General features: G+C 49.4%; 1 protein-coding gene across 1 annotated transcript; it reads right to left on the bottom strand.

The window, feature by feature from the left end:
• Positions 1-1,058: 1,058 nt before the first annotated feature.
• LOC136588099 (gastrula zinc finger protein XlCGF57.1-like) lies at positions 1,059-18,324 on the bottom strand. Its single transcript, XM_066587056.1, has 7 exons — positions 18,276-18,324; positions 12,408-12,553; positions 7,737-7,913; positions 7,543-7,663; positions 7,344-7,444; positions 6,180-6,273; positions 1,059-4,926 (listed from the first exon to the last, which is right to left on the bottom strand). Exons 2-7 carry the CDS (start codon positions 12,483-12,485, stop codon positions 3,914-3,916), a joined length of 1,584 nt encoding a protein of 527 aa, XP_066443153.1. The 5' UTR covers positions 12,486-12,553; positions 18,276-18,324; the 3' UTR covers positions 1,059-3,913.
• Between the last annotated feature and the right edge of the window lie 156 nt (positions 18,325-18,480).

Raw genomic sequence — 18,480 nt, 5'->3', positions numbered from 1 at the left:
CTTGTGTCTGCCAGAAACATTTCCAGATGCTTGGCTGAAGAACATTTGGTTTCACGGCGTCGATTAGGTGTTCTGCTTTTGACACCCACCGTTGCCTCTGTTTGCAAGGGTGTCTTGAACAATGAAACTAGATGCTACGGAGTGGAACCGGGTTGTTTTTAACAATGAATCCAGGTTAAAGTTTGAGCACAGATGACAACTGTGTTCATGTCTGGAGACCTTGGGGTGAAAGCTTCAATCTTGCCTTTGCTGTGGAGCGGCATACTGCCCACACTTCTGGTGTGATGGTCTGGTGAGGCGGTACAACAGGGTACTAGACCCTCCATGCCCATCCGTATCACATCTTGTTTCCAAGCTAGAGGTGGTACAACAGGGTACTAGAGCCTCCATGTCCGCCCATATCACATCTTGTATCCAAGCTAGAGTTGGTACAACAGGGTACTAGAGCCTCCATGCCCATCCGTATCACATCTTGTATCCAAGCTAGAGGCGATACAACAGTGTACTAGAGCCTCCATGTCCACCCATATCACATCTTATATCCAAGCTAGAGGCGGTATAACAGGGTACTAGAGCCTTCCTACGAGGGTCGATTCTTCACAATAAATTCTCCTTTCGCTCTAATAACGTAATCACTTACTTATATCAACGTTACAATCACACAGAGAAAGTTTCATTCTATTCTGAAAACGGTTTCTAGGGGAGGGAGTTTTTTTTTTACAATGAGTATACAGGGGAGATGACCATAGAGATTCATGAAAGAACAAACATAGAAGTACAATATGTCAGAAATTGATTCATATGCCAGGTACTAAACAGTTTGCAGAGAAAGGTCACCAACCACCACTTGAGGCTTAATATTATCGATTTGATGCCACCATTAACCCCTTAGTGACCAAGACAGTTTGTGCCTTAATGACCAGGCCAAATTTTGGAAATCTGACATGTCTCTCTTTAACGTGGAAACTTTGCAGAATTATTCTCATATCCAAGTGATTCTGACATGTTTTATTTCACTACATATTGTACTTCAGTTAGGTGGTAAAAAAAGACCAATAGAATTTGTGCATATTTATTACTTGAGAAAGGTGTCAGACACCGAAACGCGTTGCCTGTTACGTTTTCCACAACCGGTGGATTATGAAATAAACCTTGGACTTGATCCAACACACCAGCGTGTACCTTCATTAGTGATTGGAGTCAGCACTTCAAGGAGGGGGCATCTGTTTACATACCCCCCTCCTTCCCAGTAAGTGTCTTTCTTATACTACCACTCGCCTTTATGCTTATCGCTAAGTATAAAGTATATCCACGCATTCTATACAAGTACCACGTGGCGCGGAGACAAATTTTTCTCTAACAATATTGTGTTATATAGCTCTCTAGAGACGGTATGGCGAAATTGGCGCATTGGTAAGGAACCCCAGATCGCTTCTTTGTGCGTGGTCAGCTACAAGATCTTGGTGCTCTCATTGGGAGCTCTCCTCTATGTCCATCGGACAGGGAGAACACGGGAGAAGTGTGAGGGAGGTGGCCTCTTAAACTCCTCTTCCTGTCCCGGAAAGGTCAAAGGGCAACCTCCAGTAGTGCTGTCAGGATTGACAAAATGGAAGTTATGATTTTAATTTTTTTTGGCAATTGTATCATTTTAAAAACAGTTTTTTTCTGTACAGCACACATATGCATGAAGACGTTCACCCCAAAATGGATACCCCTGTTTGTCCTGTGTTCAGAAACATACCCATTGTCGCCCAAATGTGCTTGAAGGACACATGGCTAGGCTTGTAATAGAGGGAACAGCCATTGGCTTTCAGGGCACAAGGGAATAAATTTCAGGACCCATTGCTCACTTCTGCAGAGAAAAAAAAAATCCACCCCCCTTCTTTTTGATATTCCCTAAATCTTAGATTAAAGTAATAATGTAAAACTGTGTGGTAGGTCTCTAAACAGGGGTAATTACGTAGGCCCGGATAGGCACATGGGGCAGTGAAACCGGGTATCCGTCCTCCTCCCGTGCTTGCTGCAGACACTTTTTGGGGGGTTTTCTTGATCTCAGTGGCAGGGATGGGGTAAGCTTGCAAAGTTGCGGTGGTCCTCAAACAGAAGTCTCTCAACAAGCTGTTCCTGGAACTGCAGGAGGGTGACCGTTCGCTGGGACTTCTTGTAACTTGTGTAGGCAATATAGGTAGCGGTCTGACTAAGGTAGTTTGCTCTATTTTTATTTCATTGGATAATGGCGATCACATGACCTTAATAATCCAACAGGAACATAATCTGCAGGTAAGTCTCTCTATCTACTCCATTAGTTTTAGCTGTAGCAACAATTACTCTAGATAGATTACATTTATTTTAATCTGACAGAATTTACCTAAAAAAAAAAAAAAAGGTTAAACTATAGCTTTAAGAGTTTTACAAACTTTTAATGTGCCATAAATACATGTCAGAAGTTTTGTTTGGTGGGTGCTGTGTCCATTTGGCTGTCATTGCGAGCAGTGTATAGACTCTATAAAAACTTTCAATGGAGCCCATACACTGCTGCAAGCAATGAAAACAGCCAAACATGCACGACCCTCAGAGGAGCACATCTGCCCGTTCATTTAGCCAGTGTTGGGGGTCTTAGCACCTAGACCCCTACTCAGCTAAACTACTGCCATGTCACCAGAACACATCAAAAGTTTGTAAAAAGTTCAGTTATTGCTTTTAGACCAAACAAGAATCTCACACTTGTGGTTCAGGCTCAAGCAATCATGCGGTTCTCATTCACTTCTAATTCAGCGTTTCACATTCCTATGTAAATAAGGGAGATGGAATAAATCCTCCACGAGGATTTATTCCATCTCCCTTATTTGCATATTACCCAGAGGAGCGTGCGTGGCCATTTGAGTCTCCTCACTTAGTTTATAGTATAGTTGCTCTCCCTAAGGAGAAAAGATAGCGTTTCTGACCCCCATTCCTATGTTAAACCCTGAGCGGACAGGGTTTACACTGCACACAGGAGGGGACCCTCACGGTTTTCGTTCATCGTTCACTTGTTGGCTCGTGTTTGACCGATTTTGTGAATGATATCGTTACCTCTGGAAGCACCATTGCCCTTTGTTTTTCCATAGTGTAGGTTTCTGCAACGCATAATCTCTTGCCTCTGTGACCGGATTAGCCGGTGAGTTACGAGATCAGATAGATTGCGGCTGCAGGCAGTGCAACGTTGGCTCTAGAGCAAGAAGAACATTGACTATTCTGTTTGCATATAGAGACGAGATTTTACATTTATACAGAGGGGTCTTGTGGAAGTTTTCTGAGGACAGATGCCATTTTTACCACTATTTCTATGGCATCTGCTACCCTGTTTCCCTGAAAATAAGACATACCCTTAAAATAAGACATAGCATGATTTTCCAGAATTTTCGAGGATGCAAAATGATTTTTCAGGCTTTTTGAGGATGCTTGAAATATAAATTTAAATCGTGTCCAGGCAGCTATACACGTAAAAAAGTTAAACCTTTTTGAACAAAAAATAATCTAAGACACTGTCTTATTTTCGGGGAAACATGGTATATCATCTAGAGCTAGAACGTCATGGCAACAAGGAGCGGATTGTTATATTAGACTGTCTTCACAGTACAATTCTTCCCTGTAGGACAAAAAATTACAAGCACCCTTGTGTCTTTCATTAGGGCAGAATATTTGCAATTGATGCGTTGTTGCTTGTGAAGAACCGCAGTTGTGTAGTGATCGATGCGAGTTCACAATGTCGCGTAGCCTCTGATTGGTTCTCTCTGCTGTAGAAGTTTTCTTTTAGGACGGGCACTAATTCTTGCGTTGGGGGCGGACTTTACGTTGTCTAGTGGAATCTGATGTGCAGCAAGGTTGCTGCTGGCATAAACTTTTTCCCAAGTACCGAGCCTGAAGCTAGCTGCTATCTCAGATGAACAATCTGATGTCTCATGAGGTCTGATTTCTGGGTAAAGCATTTGCCGCACTCTATACATTGAAATGGCTTCACCCCAGTGTGGAATCTCTGATGTTTAACAAGCTCCGATTTCCAAGCAAAACGTTTCCCACAGTGGAAACATGAGAATGGCTTCTCCCCCGTGTGATTTCGCATATGCTTAACAAGTTCAGATTTCAGTATAAAGCGTTTTTCACACTCAGAACATGGAAACGGTTTCTCTCCTGTGTGAATTCGATGATGCCTCATAAGGTCTGATTTCTGAATAAAACCCTTTCCGCAGTCAGAACAGAGAAATGGCTTCTCGCCCGTGTGAATTCTCTCGTGTTTAACAAGTTCTGATTTTCTAACAAAACTTTTTCCACATGCCAAACACAAAAGTAGCTTTTCTCCCGTGTGAATTCTCTCATGTCTAAGAAGCCCCAACTTCTGTGTAAAGCATTTTCCACATTCTGAACATGAAAATGGCTTCTCTTCCATGTGGGTTCTCTGATGTTTCATCAAATCAGATTTGTATGTAAAACGTTTCCCACACACTGGGCAGGAAAATGGCCTTTCTCCTGTGTGAATTCTGTGATGCTCTGTAAGATTAAACTTCTGTTGGAAACATTTGCCACACTCTGCACATGAAAAAGGCTTCTCCCCTGTGTGGCTTCTTAGATGTTTGACAAGAGTTGACTTCCGCTTAAAACATTTACCACAGTCAGTACATGAAAATGGCTTCTCCCCGGAATGATTCTTCATGTGACGAATAAGACTTGCTCTCGTTGTAAAGTGTTTCCCACATTCAGGACATGGATAGGCCTCACACTCTGTGTGATCTGCATTCTGACCTACTGGGTTATAAGATTCACACGCTAGATCTCTGCAGTGAAAGCCTGCTGGTATATCTGTGGCATCTGGGACTTCTCTTACAGAATCGTCGGTGATAAGTTTGTCAGCTTCTCCTTCATCACTTGGAGTTAAATTGAGATTGCTTTCTGCAAAACAAACATGATTGCCGTTAGTGGTCAAGATGCCCCTCAATCTTCCAATCCTTGTAGAAGAGGAAGACAGCATGATCCTCCGTTTCACCTTGCTGCTGAAGAAGAGACCCAAGTAGTGTTGAAAGCTCGCTGTAACTTCATTTATTTTTGTTAACCATTAAAAAAGTATCACATCTACAAGATTTTGTTTCTCTTACGGATATCAATTCCACCTTGCTGATAGCACCACTGCTGTAAATCCTCACAGCCCATAGCTAAGGGAATGGATCCAACCTCATCTTAGTCCTCTCCTAACAACTACAGGAGCCGCCTGTTTTGTATGCATGTCCTTAATAGATGACTGGGGTTCCTTTATGATACCCCTGTCTCCAAGAAAAAAAAACAACTTAGTAAGAAGCGATCAAGCAGTCGAAGGTACTCAAAAAATATGGTACCAATAGAAACTACATGATGTCCTGCACAAGGAAGAAAGCCCTCGCTGTCGATGGAAAAATAACGAAGTTATGGCTGTCACTCTAGTTACAATTTTTGAAGAGTTTTTCAGTACATTACATGGTACCATTGAGGAATACAACTCGTCCCGCAAAATATAAGCCCTCCATCGTCTATGTCAATGGATAAATAAAAGTTATGATTTTATTTTCTTTAAGTGGAAAGGAAAAACTTAAAAAGTACATGAGTCATAAGTATAATTATATATATATAATTTTTTTTTTTTTTTTAACTATTCCTCCCCTGTCAGACTACTTACCAGATCTTCACCTCACCCATCTTCTCCTGTCTCCTGCAGTCCCCCGGGTCACCTCACCTCCAGCTGCCTGATTCTTCTGCCTCCAGTCTCCTTCCTGCCTGGCAATGTACACTATGTCACAGCTCACAGCCCAGCAGGGGGAGTGCAGAGGTATTGTGGAGACTGCTCATGCCCGCTGTCTCTGCCATAAATCAGCATTCCGTCCTAGCCAGTGAACGCTACATCACAGGAATGTGACCTTCACTGACCTACAGAAAGGAGAATGCCAGGAACACAGCCTTTATAACTAGTCGGCTGGCTGGAGGTGATGTGACCCGGGGGAACTGGAGAAGCTCAGCGTAAGAATACTGCCTATGGAGGAAAAGGTGAGTATAGAATTTGTTTCTTTTGTTAATGACAAAACCCCTTTAAGGGGTTAAAGGCAGGTAATAGAAGGTTATTGTGGTAACTGAGCAATACAACATGTGACCATTGTCTCTAGATAGCTGTTGCTCACCTGGGATAACTACTATGGGAATGTCTTCCTTAATTGGTCTGTAACTCGTGTTCATCTCCTTTTCCCCTTTTTTAGCTTGATCAGGATCTTTGTCCTAAACAAAAAAAAAAACATCACAATTAACTTACATGAATTAAGGGATGTGTCTGCCTTTGCAACCAATTTTATTTTTACTCCTTAAATGCACAATAAATCTTGAGGCAACTTTGCAGACAGCCTCGGTTAGAGATATCCTAGTTTTGGGTCTAGAGCGCTCATGTACAGCTACGGGTCTCTGTGGTTCCAGACCACAAACCTTGTGTAGCTTCATTCTGCATTCAGTTTACTTGCTGGATATATATTACTAGACAGAATGGGGAAGATTGCAAGGAGTACGACAACAAGATTGGAGGGATTTGTTTGCAACACGTAGTTCTGTGCATCAGCTGTATAGCATGATCTCATAGTGACCCACAGGTCTGTATATAGTTAAAGCACACCCAACTCTTCAAATGGCTTCAGAAACTGCCATGTATACAGTATGTAGATGAGGGATAACTCTATTTCTGGCCTTTATATGCAGGCTGTAACTGTGATTTTCTGTTGTATTCTATACACTATGCACAGAGAAAAGGGAGATTCTGCTCTGTCTGTGCCACAGAGAAAGGACAATCATGTAGGACAGAGTACAGCAGTACCAAGTCGTGTAGATGAGAACAAACAACAGTAAATCACTTGCAATTATCTCCAAGAGCAGGTTTGTGCAAGTCTCTGCTTTTCTCCTCTCCCCTCTACTCATAGACTTCAATGAGCAGACTGACTCCTCCCTCTTTTACACTTCCTGTCCTGCAGTCTCCAGTAACAGAGACCATCACGTGACTTGCACTTTTGCTAGTTATCATACAAGTTATATGAAATGTTAGCGATCATTTAAACTATAAACGACCCCTGCAGTGATCTTGCTGGTACGCTTCTCATTGTCGGCCCGCTTCTATTTGCTAACATGCATTCAGTTATCAAGACGTAGAAGACATGAAAAGGAAACTGACTGCAGGATCAGGCTATGCAAAGTTTGTTTGCAGTCTGTAACCATGGAGACGGTACATCGTTAATGAAACCTATATTTTATATGCATTCAGGCCATGAGAAGGCTGCAACAGCTGACAATCTTTACTGCAGTCTGACCATTATGTCGGCCCTGGTTCCATCTGACAGAGGATCCGATGCAATGAAGCAATTTCCCACCACTGGACAACTCTCTACTGAAGTTCTGCTACTGGATCCACCTGTAGGAAGAAAAAAAACAGACAGAGATGAAGATGATGAGGATAATAACGGACCGAAAAACTACTGTCTACGTTACAGGAAATGAAAGTGTCCTCACCAAGTGACATGAGGGTCTGGTGGTCCATCATGACGTCCTTGTAGAGATCCTTGTGTCCTTCTAGATACTCCCACTCCTCCATGGACAGATAGACGGTGACGTCCTCACACCTTATGGGGACCTGATGACATAGTGATACATTCATCATCCCTGGTGTTACTATATAACGTCCCATCCTCCCCGCTGGCGCTCACCTCTCCGGTTAGCAGCTCGATGATCTTGTTGGTGAGCTCTAGGATCTTCTGTTCCTTGTTGTCCTTGCCCATTAATGGAGGCACCATGATTGGGCACTGCATCCTGATCAGCCCCCCGGACACACAAGGACAGCTGTGTAGACCCTCATTACCATCTTTCTTCACTACAGTGTAGTCCTGTGCATGGGGGGTGGGGGGGGGCGACATGGGAGATTATTTACATTTTAATTTATCACTGGAAAAAAAAAAAAAAAAAAAAAAAAAAAAAAAAAGAGGTGTAGCCACTGGCTTCCCCCCGCAATTAACCCCTTCCCGCTCCAGGACATAACGGTACGTCATGGAGCGTCGGCGTATGTATGAAGAGGGGTCGCGGGGCATTCTACCGGGGCGATCTCTCTTCATACAGCGCGGGCATCAGCTTTTATTACAGCTGACACCCGCAAGCAATAGCCGCGATCGGCCAATTCTGACAGTGGCATTTAAATCCCCCAAACGATGTTCGGGGGTCCCGTACGCCCCCTCCCCACGATGAGATCAGGGGAGCCTTGCAGGTGTCATGGCAGCCGGGGGCCTTCTGAAAGGCCCCAGGGCTGCCTTAGCAGACTGCCTATCAAGCCATCCCCGAGGGGTGGCTTGATAGACTGCCTGTCAAATGGCAGTATGACGTAATGCATTACGTCATACTGCAGGAGCGATCAAAGCTTCGCTGGTTGTAGTCCCCCAGGGGGCTTTAAAGTAAAGTTTAAAAAAATTTTTTTTTAAAATCAATAAAGTTTTATTAATTGTAAAAAAAAAAAAAAGTTTAAATCACCCCCCTTTTGTCATATCTATTATTAAAAAATCTAAATCATAAAATAAAAATACATATTTGGTATCACCGCGTCCGTAAAAGTCCGATCTATCAAAGTAGCGCATTATTTTTCCCACAGTGAATGTCGTCCGGAAAAAAAAATAAAGAACGCCACAAATGCACTTTTTTAGTTACCCTGTCTCCCAGAAAAAATACAAAAAGTCATATGTATTCTGAATTGGTACTATCGGAAACTACAGGACATCCCGCAAGAAATGAGCCCTCGCTCAACTACGTCGACGGAAAAATAAAAAAGTTATCGCGCGCACAAAATGACCGCAGAAAATAATTGAAAAAAATGAAATGTCTTTGAAAAAAGAAAAAGAGTAGTTTGTGTAAAAACAAACTATACAAGTTTGGTATCGCAGTAATCGTGCCGACCCGTAGAATAAAGTTATCGTGTCGCTTTTGTTGCAGTTTGTGCGCTGTAGAAACAAGATGCACTGAAAGATGGCGGAATGTTGTTTTTTTTATTCATTTTACTCTACTTGGAATTTTTTTTAAGTTTTTCAGTACATTATATTGTACTTTATATAGCACCAATGAAAAATACAACTTGTGCCGCAAAAAACAAGCCCTCAGACAGCAACGTTGATGGATGAATAAAGGAGCTAGGATTTTTTCGAAGGGGGGGGGGGGGAGAAATGAAAATGGAAAAAGACTAAGGGTCCGTGTCATTAAGGGGTTAAAAGAAATACAACCTGCCCCACGAAATACAAGCACAATGCAGAATACAAACAAAGATCGGCGATTGGAACGCGGTGATTAGCTAGTCACTAAGGGGTTAATTTGGCAACAAAACCTGTTATTTGTCTCCTTAACCCCTTCCCGCTCCAGGACGTACCAGTATGTCCTGGGAGCCTGGTACTTCCCGCAACAGGACGTACCGGTACGTCCTGGGGATAGCGCGAGATCACATATGATCCCGCGCTATCCCGCAGCAGGAGCCGGCTGTCAGTCACAGCTGGCGTCCCGCTGCAACAGCGGGGGGGCATCGGAGATGCGCCCCTCGCTGTTAACCGCTTCCCTGCCGCGATCTAAGTAGATCGCGGCAGGGAAAGAGTTCACAGTGGGACCGCACTTCCTGTGTCTCCGGCCGACACTCGCGATATCATTGCGAGAGCCCGGCCTGTCACCATGGCAACAGGACGCCAGACACTGGCGTCCTGTATTGCCTATGCCTATGATCGCTGTATAAGCGATAAGGCATGGCAGAGCAGTAGCTCTGCCATGCCTTATCACAGCGATCATAGGCACAGTGATGTAAGTCCCTCAGAGGGACTCAAATAGTATAAAAAAAAGAAAAGAAAAATGTAAAAAAAAGAAAAATGTAAAATAAAAATGTAAAAAAACCCCTTTTTTATGCTTTTTCTAATATTAGCATAAAAAAAAGGTTAAAAAAAATTAAAACCCCACATATTGGGTATTGACGCGTCCGTAACGACGTCTAAAAAAAGTTGAACATGCTTTTTATTTTGTACGGCAAAAAGCGTAAAGAAAAACGTTAAAAAACAGAGGCAAAATGCTAATTTTTAGCATTTTGACTCCCAAAAAATGCAATAAAAGTGATTAAAAAAGCCGTACATTCCCCAAAATGAAACCAACAAAAACTACAGCTCGTCTCACAAACAATAAGCCCTTATAGAGCTCCGTACATAGAAAAATAAAAAAGTTACAGGACTTTGAATGCAGCTATAGAGAAAAAAAAAAGATTTCCAAAAAAAAGGGGTTTTATTGCAAAAAAGTGTAAAAACCTAAAAAAAGTATAAGAATTTTGGTATCGTTGTAATCGTACCGACCCGCAGAAAAAAATTTTGTGTGTCATTTATGCTGCATGATTAACGCTGTAAAAAAAAAATCTATGGCAGAATTGATGCGTTTTCTCTCCCTGTTATCATAAAAAAAATAATAAAATTTTTACGATATTGTCTATATACCCAAAAGTGGCACCGATAAAAACTACAGCTCGCCACGCAAAAAACAAGCCCTTATACGGCCGCGTCCACGGAAAAATAAAAAGGTTATGGCTTTTGAAAAATGGAGATGGAAAAATACCAAAAATCGCTGCGTCCTCAACGCCAAAATAGGCCGTGTCATTAAGGGGTTAAAGGGAAGCAGTCAGGAGCGCGCGGTTATGTTAGGGCCGGTGACAGGGACCCCGGGGATGCATCTTTTATCCCTACCCGCTCCATCACACTGGTGATCAATGCAAAAGAATAGAATCCAAGGTTGTCAGCCGAACGCAGACAAGACCGGCCATTAACCCCTTAGTGACCGAGCTTTTTTGCATTTTCGTTTTTTTCCTCCTCCCTTTAAAAAAATCATACCTCCTTAATTTATCCATCAACGTCGCTGTATGAGGCTTGTTGTTTTTTGCGGGTTGTATTTTTCAATGGTGCTATTTATATAATGTACTGAAAAACTTTAAAAAATTCTAAGTGGAGAGAAATGGAAAAAAAAACAACATTCCTCCATATTTCAGTGCGTCTTGCTTCTATGGCGCACAAACTGCGACAAAAATGACATGATAACTTTATTCTACGGCTCCGTACGATTACCACAACACCAAACTTGTAGAGGTTTTTTTTGCGGTAGTACTTGTATTTTTTTTTTAAAGACATTACATTTTTTTAAATAGTTTTCTGCCGCCATCTTCTGCGCACAATAACTTTATGTTTCCGTCCACATAGTTGTGTGCGGGCTCACTTTTTGCAGGACGTCCTGTTGTTTCCTTTGGTACTATTTTGGATTACGTATGACTGTTTGATCGCTTTTTATTACATTTTTTCTTGGAGACAGGGTGACCGTTTCTGGCGTTATTTTATTTTTCGGACGTCGTTCACCGTGCGGGGTAAATAATGCGTTACGTTGATAGATCAGATTTTTACGGACGCAGCGATACAAAATACGTATTTTTGCTTTATTATTTAGATTTTTTTATTGCAAATATGGCAAAAGGAAGGTTTTTTGAACTTACTACGGTAATTATTTAAAAAAAAAAAAAGGAAAATACAATGTGCACAATTTTTTTGGCTAGGTATGAAATGAAGTGTTAACATACATATTGCTTATATTTTAACACTTTCTTTTAGTCCCCCTGGGGGACCACAACCAGTGATGCTTTGATCGCTCCTGCAGTATGATGTAATGCCATAGCATTACATCATACTGCATTTTGACAGGCAGTCTATCAAGCCACCCCAGTCTACCAAGCTTAATAGGCATACTGCCAAGACAGCCCTGGGGCCTTTCAGAAGGTCCCCAGCTGCCATTACACCTGCACAGCTCCCTTGATCTCACCGCAGGGGGGGCCGTACGGGACCCCCGAACGACGGTCAGGGAATTTAAAGGGTTGATAGCTAAGATCGGACGATTGCGGCTATTGCCCACGGGTGTCAGCTGTAATAAACTGCTGACGCCCGCGCTGTATGGAGGGAGATAGCGGCGCTGCAATGGCAGGACGTAAAAAGACTATGGGGCCGTCACCAAGGGGTTAAAGGGATTGTCTCGCACCAGCCCAAATATAGAATGCAGCCCCAGCTGCATCCTGAAGTTTCCAAAGTGTGGGGCAAGAGTACCTCCACTCCCATTCACTTCAACTTGACCGCCAGAGATAGCCAAGACGGGAGACAACCCCTCTAAGGTGGAAGCTGCTCTCAGAGGGAGGTCCTCAGAAGGGCAACCATTCATCTATCCCAAGCTACAGCCCATACGTGAATCTAGTCATCATGACTCCCCCTGACCTCCCCAGTGACACCACCCAGAGTCCCTCACACCCCGATGCCCATAAGAGGGGGCCACATTATCCAGGAGTCTCTCACCTCTCCAGTTAGCAGGTAGATGATGTCCATGGTGAGGCTTAATATCCTTCCACTGGTGGGGCTCTTGTCTGCTGCCATTTACAGAGCGATTGTGACCTCCGGGGTATTCTGTCCACTGCGACCATCACACGGCCGGGTAGAGCAGACTGGAAGGAAAGAGCATTATGATACAGATGTGCGAGGACGGAACCCAACCAACCGGCCCCCGCGCGGGAGGGGGAGCAGGCGGGAACCAACCACCCGGCCCCCGCGCGCGGGAGAGGAGCAGGCGGGACCCAACCAACCAACCGCCCCCCCCCCCCCCCTCATACGGGAGGGGAGCAGGTGGGACCCAACCAACCCGCCCCCGTGCGGGGGAGAGAAGCAGGCGGGACCCAACCAATGACCCCCCCTCATACAGGAGAGGAGCAGGCGTGACCCAACCAATGACCCCCCTCATACAGGAGGGGAGCAGACAGCACCCCACCAATGACCCCCCTCATACAGGAGGGGAGCAGACGGCACCCCACCAATGACCCCCCTCATACAGGAGAGGAGCAGACGGCACCCCACCAATGACCCCCCTCATACAGGAGGGGAGCAGACGGCACCCCACCAATGACCCCCCTCATACAGGAGAGGAGCAGACGGCACCCCACCAATGACCCCCCTCATACAGGAGAGGAGCAGACGGCACCCCACCAATGACCCCCCTCATACAGGAGAGGAGCAGACGGCACCCCACCAATGACCCCCCTCATACAGGAGAGGAGCAGACGGCACCCCACCAATGACCCCCCTCATACAGGAGAGGAGCAGACAGCACCCCACCAATGACCCCCCTCATACAGGAGAGGAGCAGACGGCACCCCACCAATGACCCCCCTCATACAGGAGAGGAGCAGACGGCACCCCACCAATGACCCCCCTCATACAGGAGAGGAGCAGACGGCACCCCACCAATGACCCCCCCTCATACAGGAGAGGAGCAGACGGCACCCCACCAATGACCCCCCCTCATACAGGAGAGGAGCAGACGGCACCCCACCAATGACCCCCCCTCATACAGGAGAGGAGCAGACAGCACCCCACCAATGACCCCCCTCATACAGGAGGGGAGCAGACAGCACCCCACCAATGACCCCCCTCATACAGGAGAGGAGCAGACGGCACCCCACCAATGACCCCCCCTCATACAGGAGGGGAGCAGACAGCACCCCACCAATGACCCCCCTCATACAGGAGGGGAGCAGACAGCACCCCACCAATGACCCCCCTCATACAGGAGGGGAGCAGACAGCACCCCACCAATGACCCCCCTCATACAGGAGAGGAGCAGACGGCACCCCACCAATGACCCCCCTCATACAGGAGAGGAGCAGACGGCACCCCACCAATGACCCCCCTCATACAGGAGGGGAGCAGACGGCACCCCACCAATGACCCCCCTCATACAGGAGGGGAGCAGACGGCACCCCACCAATGACCCCCCTCATACAGGAGAGGAGCAGACGGCACCCCACCAATGACCCCCCTCATACAGGAGAGGAGCAGACGGCACCCCACCAATGACCCCCCTCATACAGGAGAGGAGCAGACAGCACCCCACCAATGACCCCCCTCATACAGGAGAGGAGCAGGTGGGACCCAACCAACCCGCCCCCGTGCGGGGGAGAGAAGCAGGCGGGACCCAACCAATGACCCCCCCTCATACAGGAGAGGAGCAGGCGGGACCCAACCAATGACCCCCCTCATACAGGAGAGGAGCAGACGGCACCCCACCAATGACCCCCCTCATACAGGAGGGGAGCAGACGGCACCCCACCAATGACCCCCCTCATACAGGAGGGGAGCAGACGGCACCCCACCAATGACCCCCCTCATACAGGAGGGGAGCAGACGGCACCCCACCAATGACCCCCCTCATACAGGAGAGGAGCAGACGGCACCCCACCAATGACCCCCCTCATACAGGAGAGGAGCAGACGGCACCCCACCAATGACCCCCCTCATACAGGAGAGGAGCAGGTGGGACCCAACCAACCCGCCCCCGTGCGGGGGAGAGAAGCAGGCGGGACCCAACCAATGACCCCCCCTCATACAGGAGAGGAGCAGGCGGGACCCAACCAATGACCCCCCTCATACAGGAGGGGAGCAGACAGCACCCCACCAATGACCCCCCTCATACAGGAGAGGAGCAGACGGCACCCCACCAATGACCCCCCTCATACAGGAGAGGAGCAGACGGCACCCCACCAATGACCCCCCTCATACAGGAGAGGAGCAGACGGCACCCCACCAATGACCCCCCTCATACAGGAGAGGAGCAGACAGCACCCCACCAATGACCCCCCTCATACAGGAGGGGAGCAGACAGCACCCCACCAATGACCCCCCTCATACAGGAGGGGAGCAGACAGCACCCCACCAATGACCCCCTTCATACAGGAGAGGAGCAGACGGCACCCCACCAATGACCCCCCTCATACAGGAGAGGTGCAGACGGCACCCCACCAATGACCCCCCTCATACAGGAGAGGAGCAGACGGCACCCCACCAATGACCCCCCTCATACAGGAGAGGAGCAGACGGCACCCCACCAATGACCCCCCTCATACAGGAGAGGAGCAGACGGCACCCCACCAATGACCCCCCTCATACAGGAGAGGAGCAGACGGCACCCCACCAATGACCCCCCTCATACAGGAGGGGAGCAGACGGCACCCCACCAATGACCCCCCTCATACAGGAGAGGAGCAGACGGCACTCCACCAATGACCCCCCTCATACAGGAGGGGAGCAGACAGCACCCCACCAATGACCCCCCTCATACAGGAGAGGAGCAGACGGCACCCCACCAATGACCCCCCTCATACAGGAGAGGAGCAGACGGCACCCCACCAATGACCCCCCTCATACAGGAGAGGAGCAGACGGCACCCCACCAATGACCCCCCTCATACAGGAGAGGAGCAGACGGCACCCCACCAATGACCCCCCTCATACAGGAGGGGAGCAGACGGCACCCCACCAATGACCCCCCTCATACAGGAGAGGAGCAGACGGCACCCCACCAATGACCCCCCTCATACAGGAGGGGAGCAGACGGCACCCCACCAATGACCCCCCTCATACAGGAGAGGAGCAGACGGCACCCCACCAATGACCCCCCTCATACAGGAGAGGAGCAGACGGCACCCCACCAATGACCCCCCTCATACAGGAGAGGAGCAGACGGCACCCCACCAATGACCCCCCTCATACGGGAGAGGAGCAGACGGCACCCCACCAATGACCCCCCTCATACGGGAGAGGAGCAGACGGCACCCCACCAATGACCCCCCTCATACGGGAGAGGAGCAGACGGCACCCCACCAATGACCCCCCTCATACAGGAGAGGAGCAGACGGCACCCCACCAATGACCCCCCTCATACAGGAGGGGAGCAGACGGCACCCCACCAATGACCCCCCTCATACGGGAGGGGAGCAGACGGCACCCCACCAATGACCCCCCTCATACGGGAGAGGAGCAGACGGCACCCCACCAATGACCCCCCTCATACGGGAGAGGAGCAGACGGCACCCCACCAATGACCCCCCTCATACAGGAGGGGAGCAGACGGCACCCCACCAATGACCCCCCTCATACAGGAGGGGAGCAGACGGCACCCCACCAATGACCCCCCTCATACAGGAGGGGAGCAGACGGCACCCCACCAATGACCCCCCTCATACGGGAGAGGAGCAGACGGCACCCCACCAATGACCCCCCTCATACGGGAGAGGAGCAGACGGCACCCCACCAATGACCCCCCTCATACAGGAGAGGAGCAGACAGCACCCCACCAATGACCCCCCTCATACAGGAGGGGAGCAGACGGCACCCCACCAATGACCCCCCTCATACAGGAGAGGAGCAGACGGCACCCCACCAATGACCCCCCTCATACAGGAGAGGAGCAGACGGCACCCCACCAATGACCCCCCTCATACAGGAGGGGAGCAGACGGCACCCCACCAATGACCCCCCTCATACAGGAGGGGAGCAGACGGCACCCCACCAATGACCCCCCTCATACAGGAGGGGAGCAGACGGCACCCCACCAATGACCCCCCTCATACAGGAGGGGAGCAGACGGCACCCCACCAATGACCCCCCTCATACAGGAGGGGAGCAGACGGCACCCCACCAATGACCCCCCTCATACAGGAGGGGAGCAGACGGCACCCCACCAATGACCCCCCTCATACAGGAGAGGAGCAGACGGCACCCCACCAATGACCCCCCTCATACGGGAGAGGAGCAGACGGCACCCCACCAATGACCCCCCTCATACAGGAGAGGAGCAGACGGCACCCCACCAATGACCCCCCTCATACGGGAGAGGAGCAGACGGCACCCCACCAATGACCCCCCCTCATACAGGAGAGGAGCAGACGGCACCCCACCAATGACCCCCCCTCATACAGGAGAGGAGCAGACAGCACCCCACCAATGACCCCCCTCATACAGGAGGGGAGCAGACAGCACCCCACCAATGACCCCCCTCATACAGGAGAGGAGCAGACAGCACCCCACCAATGACCCCCCTCATACAGGAGAGGAGCAGACAGCACCCCACCAATGACCCCCCTCCTACAGGAGGGGAGCAGACGGCACCCCACCAATGACCCCCCTCATACAGGAGGGGAGCAGACGGCACCCCACCAATGACCCCCCTCATACAGGAGAGGAGCAGACGGCACCCCACCAATGACCCCCCTCATACGGGAGAGGAGCAGACGGCACCCCACCAATGACCCCCCTCATACAGGAGAGGAGCAGACGGCACCCCACCAATGACCCCCCTCATACGGGAGAGGAGCAGACGGCACCCCACCAATGACCCCCCCTCATACAGGAGAGGAGCAGACGGCACCCCACCAATGACCCCCCCTCATACAGGAGAGGAGCAGACAGCACCCCACCAATGACCCCCCTCATACAGGAGGGGAGCAGACAGCACCCCACCAATGACCCCCCTCATACAGGAGAGGAGCAGACAGCACCCCACCAATGACCCCCTTCATACAGGAGAGGAGCAGACAGCACCCCACCAATGACCCCCCTCATACAGGAGAGGAGCAGACGGCACCCCACCAATGACCCCCCTCATACGGGAGAGGAGCAGACGGCACCCCACCAATGACCCCCCTCATACAGGAGAGGAGCAGACGGCACCCCACCAATGACCCCCCTCATACAGGAGAGGAGCAGACAGCACCCCACCAATGACCCCCTTCATACAGGAGAGGAGCAGACAGCACCCCACCAATGACCCCCCTCATACAGGAGAGGAGCAGACGGCACCCCACCAATGACCCCCCTCATACGGGAGAGGAGCAGACGGCACCCCACCAATGACCCCCCTCATACAGGAGAGGAGCAGACGGCACCCCACCAATGACCCCCCTCATACGGGAGAGGAGCAGACGGCACCCCACCAATGACCCCCCCTCATACAGGAGAGGAGCAGACGGCACCCCACCAATGACCCCCCTCATACAGGAGGGGAGCAGACAGCACCCAACGGCCGCCTGAGGACGGCCGGGTCGGAAATAGAACATGACGCCATCTGTTTTCCTTCCCGCATACAAATCGCGGCCGTCTGCACAGGATGGCGTTTTTTAATGCAATCGTATAGCAGCGGCCACTCTGCGGGAAATCCCACCGCAGAATATCGGCCCGTGTGTAGGGAGCCAACCACTGACACCCCCCTCCACCCCTTCGGGAGGGGAGCAGACGGCACCCAACCAAAGACCCCAATACAGGAGGAGGGCAGCCATGACAGGACGCAACCACAATCCCACTAACTACTCCCTACATCCCCCACACCGCCGGTTCTCACAGGCTCTTCATCTCCCTTCAGCGGAGGTCGCAGCTCAGCCCTGCTCATTGAACCTGGTTGGTTGTTTGGCTTGACTGATTCAACCTGATTGGTTGTTAGGGCCGAGGTAGGGCGTAAAAGGCTAATATGCACGCTGCATTAGGAGTAAGCCCCTCCCCTTCCCGTCACATGACCCGTCACTGACCTGCTTAGGAGCCGGTATCCA

The sequence above is a fragment of the Eleutherodactylus coqui genome, chromosome 13, assembly GCF_035609145.1.
Source record: "Eleutherodactylus coqui strain aEleCoq1 chromosome 13, aEleCoq1.hap1, whole genome shotgun sequence".
Taxonomy (NCBI): domain Eukaryota; kingdom Metazoa; phylum Chordata; class Amphibia; order Anura; family Eleutherodactylidae; genus Eleutherodactylus; species Eleutherodactylus coqui.
Note: the sequence above shows the minus strand (reverse complement) of the source record. Positions and strands in the feature narration are given on the sequence as shown.